Genomic DNA, 10,042 nt, shown 5'->3' with positions numbered 1-10,042 from the left:
TTTGGTGAAACAAAGCTTTTGCTGGCGAAAGCATCCTGTTCCTCTGTTTTAATGGAAAGGACATCGGGTTTGGTGCTCAAGACTTCTAGTCCAATGGTATTTGCTGCCTGTGAAGTGCAGCTGGACAGCAGACCCAACGTGAAGTTTCTTGTGTGTCTTCCCTGAAATACTTTCTAAAGTCTTTTGATTTGCTGTTTGCTACGGTTCTGGTGACTTTTTCTCTGACATTCAGCTCTGTACAGAGGCAGAAACAAATATTTCCATTAAAGTATTAACAGTGCACAGCCTGGACATCGAACACTTCAGTTTATAAAGTGAGTTGTAGTTTCCAGGCCACCTCCTTTTTAATGAAGCTAATTGCTTCAGTGGGACAGTTGTAACTGCACCTTTGTGACTGAATACAACAGTAAGGGGCCTGTGAACAGACTGGTGTATGTCTAATACGCTTTAAACGAATGCAAATGCTGCTTCATGATTCAAACAAACAAATATCAGCCTTCATGAATGAATTTCAGCTTCCATGACCATAGAGATGACAAGTTAATGGAGCCATTCACACTGCGTGGACAAGGATTTATCCATGCAATTCCCGAAATGGTAATGGGAGTGGTGTAGCTGATCCCAGACTTGCCATGCTGAAACTTACCCCAACTCTCCAAGGGGAAGGGCGCTAATTGGATTGCTGGGCTTAAATCCTTCAGCTAGTCAGTCTATGGAAAGGATTTAGCACTGGCCCTGTAAAGGCTTTACATAGCTTTGCAGTGCGGCGCAGGGGAAGATTTTTTCCCCCTTTCTTTCTGGTGATTAATTGTGAGGCTTGAGGTGACAGGAGACATAATGAAATTCATAAATGCCAAAGGCCGTCCCTAGTCACATTCCTGGCTGTTGGTTTAAGTTAGAAACTGACACAAGTGTGAACAAATCAAGGTTGTCCTGATAGCCTTGCAGTTACTGGAAGAAAAAGTAACTGACAATGAGAAACCACTGGAGGTGGCTTAATGGGTATAAATTTTCCCGAAAGAGTGAAGTTTTACGCTGATTCACATTCTTCGATACATAAATGATGTACTCTGCCCCCACCGCAGCCTGAGGGATTCCAGGCCTTTTCCACAAAAGAAGGTATTGGCACAAGTTATTTAAGCAACCCGCCAAAGAAAAGCTGTTGCAGAATGCGAAGTGACTTGCTCTGTGTCTTCGTTTGTGACTGGCCTTGCTCTGCTCGTTATGAATTTTAAAAATCCACTTCCCTCTCTGGAAAACAAAACCTGCAGCTTCAACAAGCAGCCTAAGAAGTAACCTGGGACTTTCACTTTGGCCTGGAAATCCATTCTACCAGTTCCCCACATCCAGATTTGAATTACAGCATAAAGACTCATTTCACCAATCCTGTTTTCCGAGTCCCCGACAGTGCAGACCATGTCAAGTCTGAGTATATATTGACCAGATACTGATGCGGTGATCTTTGGCGCCAGCTGCCAGCAGTCTCTCACTGGGGTTTTTGTGGTCTGAGAAGGACACACACTGGACAGTTGCTGTGTGGTAGTCCAGCACTGCTAAAGGCTTCAGTCTTTTCCAGCCAAAGATCCTGATGCGATGATCCCACCCTGCTGTTGCTAAAATCTTCTTGTCTCGACGGATGGTGATATCGGATATGCCAGGGTTGACAAGGGTGTGCGTTTTGTAAACCTGTGTGAGAGAGTTATAGATGAGCTCTAATTGTTTAAAATAGAAGAAAAAGGAACCCTTGGGGATTTTAGAAGGTCAAGTGCCCACCCATATACACTGGTATCACACAGCTAGCATGCAGCTTTTCTCCACACAGTGGATGATGCCTGTGTGAGAACAGTTATAGACAGAGCCAGCAAAGACCTCAACTCGAGCCTAGCTCTCTCCAGCAGCATTCTCTAAAAACAAAAGAATTCCTCGTATGTTTTTAGTTTATAGTGCATTTAAAGCTATTTCTATCCTGTCACAAGTGAAACTCTGAGTCAAGATTTTGAGACCCAGACTACACAGCTTTACTCTTTCAGCTATTCTTGCATGAGCTGCAATGTTCAGAGCTATGGCCATATATTTTCCCTGCCTCGACAGTATTCCCAGGCTGAGATTCTGAGCTGATGTTTTTAAACTACCTGCTACTTATTTCTACTACTGTGGCCCCTCACAAAAACCCCAATAAGCTGTGGTAGCATTTACCACAGTCTTGAGAAAGGAATGCTTGCAGGAATTAGGTTACAGTGTCAGGAAATCTGTATTTCTAGTACTCCTTCCCAAGAGACTTTTATTTACACCAAATTCCAAGACGGGGATTATGACCAAGTTATTGATTTCAGTCTTGGAAGCCCTTTGTTAGTTTGGAGACTACTGGGGCACAAGTTTCTGAGGAGGCATTGGGGCTGCACAGGAGTTTCCACTTCACTGACCTGAGTTCCCCCTGAAGCACAGAGGAAAAGCTCAGTCTAATACACCTTTGCTGTTCTCACCTCAGGCAGCTTACACTAGTCAGCAGCAGCTCGCCCCTGAAACACACCACCGTATGACCAGACTGTGTGTGTGCACGGGTGTGGAAACAGCCCAGCTTTTGTCACAATGTGGAAAACACTTTTGAGTGTATGCTGACCTTGAAATGCTATTATTTATAAACCCGACTGGAAATGATGCATTAATGCCACTTACTTAAAACTGAATCTGTAGCTGTCTTGCACTGAAGCTTAATCTAATTCAGTGCACGTTTTAATAGGCTGTGTGTGTGGTTTGCTCTTTTTCTGAGGCAGGAAGGGTATTGAGAAGCATTTCCCATCTGAGTAGCTTTCCTCTGCGGAGGACATCCCATGACGCATAGTTAGTACAAGATTACAAAGAATATAGTAGTACTGGATGTAGAAAACTAAACTCCAGAAATACTGGTCTAAGCTGGTTTCAGATGCAGCTGAACGCATCTTGAATCTTACAGGCACAAAGCTCTAAGTAATTATTTTTCAACTACATAACAGCTACTTATTCAAACAGCAAGAGCTGTGCAGTTCGATGAGAAAAAAGGCTAAATGAAACTTGACGTGCTTCTTGCATGCTCCAAACATTCCTCTTAAACAGGACCTGATGAATGTGGCCACAACCAACTCAGAGCAGAGGACAGCAGGTTTTGCTCAAGCCTGATGAGCAGTAAGAGGCTGCTCACGGGCCTTTTAGTGGGGCTGTACGGTAAATCCTGGGCTTTTTGCTAGTATGTGTGTTCTTCCCCACTCCCCAGTTACTCGCCAGGTGGTGTAGAATGGCTTCAGTGGGATTTTTGTTGGCGTATGCATATTGGCAACGGAAGGCTTTATCACTTACATCACCAGCCTGGCAAACGTGAAATAAACCTCACTCGGTAACTGAGATTATTAGCTAATGGCTATAACCAATCCTGGGTGTGGTGCTTCCCATCATTACTGTCAATTATGTGGGCAAGAGCCATACAGCAAAATCAGGGTGACGGGGAGAAATTGCATGTCATCAGCAAGCTACAACTTGAAAATGAAGCCTATTAACGGTGATGCCTTTTGGCTATGGAACATGAGGGAACAGTGGGCATTTGTGCACAATCTGCAAATACAAGAGGCGAGAGAGGAAAAACAAAACAAAGTAGAACAACTTGCTCAAGGTATTTGCAGCCAGGTGAAATCCTACTGCCAGCATCTGTGCCATCCCGTCACTTACAGGCAACTACTGTAGACAAAAGCATGCCAACATCACTTCCTAGCTGGCAAACCAGCTTGTAATTAAGAAAACAAAGAGGTAAAAACAGGTGAGCTGCTTTCAGCCAGTCATGACCAAGGACACTTACATCTAGTAGCAGATGCATTAAGAAATTTCGACATGCTGAGGCTAAGAGATACCTCTCCTTCCCTCCCTCACACATGCTATGATTTGTCTTTTATTTTTTTTTAACCGCCCTCTCCTACACCCAAATCCTGTCTTTAAGCCTATTCTTATTAGAAAAATTGCCAAGATAGTGGTAGCCTTGAGTTCAGCATTTGAGAGAAAAGCCTTGGCAACCCAACCCACAAAACTTGTGCATTTACTTACATTACAGCTTATAGAATTCTTTTCTTGTCATAAGTAAAGCAGCTTCTGTGCTTATCAGATTTCTTAGTTCTGTTTTATTTATTCACCTGCAGAAGCTCTTTACCTCCTACCTTCTACCACAAACATCATCACATACACTATCTCATCCACATCAGAAGGCTCATAACCAATCCATTCATTTGCTGACAGTGAAGATTCCAGCAACTTTCTTTTAGAAGACAATACACCAAACTTTCCCCATAGCAATAAACTATGAAGTTACCTTCATCATCTATTCATTGACACACTGGAACATTGCCACTTAAAACAGAGCTGCAGCACCATCATTGCATCATTATTTCTCCAACGGCAGATAGCTATGCACCACATTTACTTATTAAAACCTTTTAGAATAAAAAAAAAGTGCCATTGAGTGGCTTTCCAACATCTACCATTACCTCAGGTACCTGGAATGTCAGGAAAAAAAACATCCCCATCTGGTTTATATTATTAATACAATAGTGGAAAAAACCCCTTAATCTACGTCCTTGACAATCTCTAGTGCTCATATATGAAAGATGCATTTTATTAGGGCGCTCACACTACACAGGAAGCACAGAAACATTACTGACAGTTTATAATACTTGGCATTTAAACTTCTGAGAAAAGGTACTATCGCTCAGTGCGAGGTGCTGAAGATGTAACTAAACTAATTCTGCATCTCCTGGGAATGTTTACACCCTGAGGAAAACAATACCTGCAGTACTTCAGGTGATCAACTGTTTATTTCTCCCAGAAGTCATAGTCCATTAGAGTTGACTCAAAACTGAAATGTGCTTTGGAGAACAATATTTTCTTTGAATTTAGGAAAAAGCCATGCTATAATTCATGAAGGAACAGTTTCCTCTCCAGTACCAGAGTAGTTGAAGCTTTAAGCCCGCCATTGTGTCAGATTTTCAACACCTTCGCCTTAGAAAACTAGTCTCAATACCAAGTTTCTTACCGGGACTTACCTGTTAATCTTCCTTCTGCTTCCCTGAGCTCAGGACACCAGCTGCAGATGTGTGCCAATAGTGACAGAAAGGCTGGGGCAGGAGGAGGGCAAACATGACCAAAAAACCCCAAACCATAGCAACTGGGTATCAGACTTGTTAAAACTCTTCTTTTTCACGTTGGCTTAGAAGCCCTTAGCTACTTATTCGGAGTCTAGAGTGCCTCTTTTTCTTCATGTCATATTAAGTATTCAAGTTCAGCTGTTCTCCTTGGTGAGCGCTGTCCCCTCCAAACTTCATTTCAGTGGGCTGCACTTACACTACATGCGCTGGGGTCTCAGTGCTCCACCACTCCATAGGCACTAGGGTCTGTGGTGATGCCTAACACAGTATGTACCTCCACCACAACCACCAGGAGACAAGTCACCACTGGACGTCCAAGCACGTGCTTTTCTTCCTGGTGTGCCATTCAGCAAACTTCATTAACTTGCCACACTACCTAGAAAGTCTCCATGAAAGCTGCAAGCTGGAAGAGCGATTATTGTTCTTCCATGACGTGGTGTATCCGGCAGCTCTCTTCTCAAGGATGACATGGGGCCACATGGGCTGGTTCAGGTCCTTTTCCTTGTGTGTTCAGGGGACAACTTCCACTTGAAAAAGGCTAAAGCACTCAGCAGTGCAGAGGCTATGCATGGGCCATTTTAATTTTCATGAGCCTTTATTTATGCACTTCATTTCCACACCTAGTTAAAACCTACTTAACCCCTTGGCACTGTTGGAAGACTTGCTAAAGTTGTCTAGATTAAGCAATATTTATTGCTATTCGGTAGCATAGCCTGAGATGGTGATTATGAGGCCTGCTTCTAAACCAGCCATTCCAGGTGTGCGCAGCTCAGACACAAACTGATATAACCAATTAAGTTATTTTCCCTGTCTCTGGCTGGGGCTCTCCAGGTGCCAAAGGAAGCTGGTTGCCTAAACCTCGTGTGCTCTTGGTGCTAGCTGGGGCTACTCCTACTTTTTTTTGTGTGTAAAGTTTTCCATGGAATATTTCTGTCTTTCCCACAGTGGAATGAAAGCTCTACCCATTCAAGCAGAACCTTTGGAAAAGCAATCTTTTGTTTCTCATTTTTATAACTCATTTATAATGTTTAGGACATTCCGAGAGCTGGATACTACTAACATGATAAATGAAGATACAGAGGCAGTGGCTTGAGTAATGCTGGGCTTGTGTGCCTGTTGCAACTTTGGTAAAACCAGAAACATGTGAGAGAGAGTTTTTTTTCTTTTTTTTTAAATCCTCACCATCCTTTGCTCAGTCTAGTCACATAGCACAGACATTCTAACCAGTCTGTGATTAATTAGCTAGAGATCTGCAACAACTCCTCTTCATGACTAAATATTTTTTTAGTCTATCAAACTGTTAGTGCAAAGTGGGATAAATGACACTAGAAGGCCAATGATCCTGACCTGGAGGTTCTGTTGCTCATTGAGGCTCCAGATGCTCAGCACCTTTTCAGATGAGCCCGAGATCCCCTTGGCCTTCTCTGAGTCAAAGTCGAGGCTCATCACTGGCTCCTGGTGGCAAACGAGTTGGCTCAATGCTTTTCTTGTTGACAAACTCCAAAGGACCACCGATCCATCTTCATAGCCAGCCAGAAGCAAAGGTTGTGAACCACAGTTTAGCTGATCAGGGAAAAAGCAAAATTGTTTGAGAAGTAAATAGGCTGTTGTTAGGAAAATTATCATTCCCAGGTAGGTTTCAGTCCAAGCATCAAGAAAATAAATGAAAATGCTCACTGGCATAGAAGCAGAAAGTTTAGAAGTCTGAATATCAAGTTTTGATAGTCCATCCATTTACGAAAAGCATTACCAGGTAACAGCTGACTTGCGCTTATGGTTTTTATATCTACACATAAAATTTGGTGGGTTTTATATATAATACGAATCTAACATATACTCATATATAAACACATATAGAAAATTTCTCTCTGAAAATCCAAATTATTGCCCTCTATTACACCTGAAAAAAGGCTGCCTGAAGCTTGCAGAAGCTTTACTTCATGACCTGAACTTTGTTTGTGATCCTTGAAAAAAATTACTTAGAGCAACTGAGTTACTATCAAGCTATATAAACCAGTGTGGGCATTAAAGGAAGTTTAAAGATTCCCCTTTCACATTGCCAAGTGTTGGGTTACACAATACGGATCGTTTACCCAAGTGCACCACAGTGCTTAAAGGTAAACACTGAACCTCTCCTCAGGAATCTCTGCGTGAGTCACCAAGGGGTTAACAGGCCCCCGAGTCCCACTGTAACCAATTGAAAGCTATTTTGATTAATGATGTCACAGGCCAAAGGGCATGGCACCCTGGGCAGACACCTAATTTATTTAAGCCTCTGAAATAACTCAAAGAAGGGAACATTACGGGATTACATGTCACACTTAAGGAAAATATTCATCGTTGCTTCAGCCAGAAGACTAATGACCCCATAAGCAGTAACTGGTTATGCAAGCAAAGATGCAAATCCCTAATGAAAAGCAACTAAAAAACAGGCCAGTCATTCCTTTAATAGGAGAAGAAACACCAAAATACACACTGAGATTACAACCACCTCATGCAGGCACATCTAATAAATGTATCCATTAGGTTATTCAGCTCATTCCAAACACCATCTGATCCCACAGTATTCATTTCCTTGGTAGTCAATTAAAAATAAAGATGAAGACTATTTTAAAAGAACTGATTTTTACTGGTATCACATGACTGGATAAGGTTCTTCAAACTCACTGGCTGTCAATGTCATGACACAAACCTGCAGCGGCCAAAGGCTCACTGTCTCTATTACTGGTCCAGACTATTCACCCATAGGTTATTATCTGTTGCAGGGGGAGTTAAACTAACAAGAGATGGGTGGTCTAGGTAACAAGGCTGTTGAGTAAAAGCCTCACGTTCTTTCTAAGATTTATTCAGCCTAAAGAAGTGTTTAAATAAGGAATGGATCTCTCTGAGCAGGGAAGAAAATTGCACCTTAAAAGAAGGAAACCAAGTGGAAATCCCCTACGTCATCTTTCTGAACAGATCTGTCTAAAGCTGGATCCTGCAGAAGAGATCCTCGTTACTTGCCTTAAGATCTCTTCTCTTGAGAAAGGGCTGGGAACGTGGCCTGGCTAGAAAGGCTCACAAAGAAGGCCTCTCATAACGCCCAGAAGTGTGTACAATTTATCTGTCAAATTTATTTGCTAAAATAAAATAATATCAGAGCAATTAACATATGTCAAATATATGCGAATTAATCTTAACTCACCTGGTGTTTTGGAGGAAGAGTACTGTTTTTTAATACCAGGGCAAAGTTAAAAAAAAAAAAAAGAGTCAAAGATTCCAGATTTTGTATTTAATAAAGGGTTAAACCTTCAAAGCAAACCAAAGTATTGCATAGGTACTTCAACGAAGCTTAATAAGGCCCCCAGTCTGGCACAACACCCCCCATCTCCCAGGTGATTTGTACAGCTTTCCCCTCCTCCAGAGCCCTGGGGCTCCACAGAAGGTGTAACTGTCATTAGCCAGTGACACAAGATGTGGATGGGCAGGGGCGGCTCCTCTCCCTTTCTCCAAATGGGATGGCCAGACTGTCATAGGTGCTCATACCCCTCATCGACATGAGAGACAGGCGAGTGCTCAGCACTATGGGAAATGCCAAGTAAAAGCTTTTTTGTTTGTTTGTTTTGCGCTGTGGATATCTTGGCTTAGATTTGAAAACCTGTAACTTACAAGTGAGGTCTAAGATTGGTCTATTTTAAAAACAAAGTATTGTTTTCTGTTAAATGAAGGTCTCCCATACTGCTTCTTCCTGACTTTCCTTACCCATATGAAGTGCAATATTTCCATGAGGACGTACACCTGAACTTACTCAACAACAGCTACTGAAAGATCAGGGGAGCTCTCAGTCTGACGCCTGGACTCACCAAGCAGTGGTGCACAACGGCCTATTCATTTCACTTCCTAACAACAGACACTTCTGGCAAAAAGTCTTCACCATTCATGTTTTGTTCCAGTGTAAAAATTAAATTATAAATCATTGTTCTTCCTAAGGAGAACATTTTGTTGTTGCATTTGGATAACTGTCAAGAAAGGAAGAAAAGGTGATCTGCTGTCAACTCAACAGGAGTAATTGCCATAGTTTATATAGAGCAATAACTCTGTGTTTCCAGTTTCTACATGTATTATTCCTGTTGAATTATTTTGTTTGCACCATTACGCAACATGATGCCTTCCCCAAGGAGTGCAAAAACTTTAAGGGAAGAAGGGAAGACTATCCTTACTCCTGCAAATCCTGCTCCACCCAATTAGTAATACAGGAAGGTGTGAAGCTGAAGGGACAATGTATTTAAGAATATGAACCTTCACAAGGGAAAAAACCATTTCATGAACTAATACACTTAAGGACAGACCTAGTAAAATGAGAGGGGGAAAAAAGCTTCAAAACAACAACACGAACAGCTGCATCCATTTTCACTGCTTAGGAGAAGCCAGTGAGGCTTAATCTACAAGCCTAACCTAAGGCTCAATTTCTTGTGCTCTGTAGTGAAGTTTCTAATTCACGCTGCTGATGGTGTGTTGTTTGCCTGATATGTGGATCTTTTTTTATTGGCATGCAGAAAAATACGATGATACATGGCTGCAGCCTCCAAACTCCTCTTGGACAACAAACGCAAGCACACTTCCTTCAGACCATTATGTGGCTCTCTCCATGTCAGCTTCTGTTTCAACTTGTTAATCCACTGTGCCATAAGCAACGTCAAATAGTCTCTTAGGCAACATGTTGCCCATAAGCGATGGGCTGGGAAGTGCTCATCTCCTGGGTATGTCTCTATTGCCCAACGCAGTAATGTACAAAGAAATCCTGGACGGCCTCTATTCAGGAAGGGGTGCAGCTGGGTTAGCTCGTGTTGCTCTGCTTTTATGGTTACAGGGTTACTTCACGAGACACTTCCACAACAACC

The 10,042-nt window shown here is 42.3% G+C and overlaps 1 protein-coding gene across 1 annotated transcript in view; it reads right to left on the bottom strand.

Moving 5' to 3' along the window:
• Positions 1-1,419: 1,419 nt before the first annotated feature.
• The window catches only part of GNB1L (guanine nucleotide binding protein (G protein), beta polypeptide 1-like), a 16,780-nt gene continuing 8,157 nt past the window's right edge, over positions 1,420-10,042 (bottom strand). Inside the window, exons 5-6 of the mRNA XM_010133600.1 lie at positions 6,510-6,725; positions 1,420-1,686 (exon numbers count right to left, since the gene is read on the bottom strand). Coding sequence (XP_010131902.1) covers positions 1,420-1,686; positions 6,510-6,725 — 483 coding nt within the window. The remainder of the gene's footprint in view (positions 1,687-6,509; positions 6,726-10,042) is intronic.

The sequence above is a fragment of the Buceros rhinoceros genome, unplaced genomic scaffold, assembly GCF_000710305.1.
Source record: "Buceros rhinoceros silvestris isolate BGI_N320 unplaced genomic scaffold, ASM71030v1 scaffold36253, whole genome shotgun sequence".
Lineage (NCBI taxonomy): Eukaryota > Metazoa > Chordata > Aves > Bucerotiformes > Bucerotidae > Buceros > Buceros rhinoceros.
This window is presented reverse-complemented; position numbering and strand designations above follow the sequence as displayed.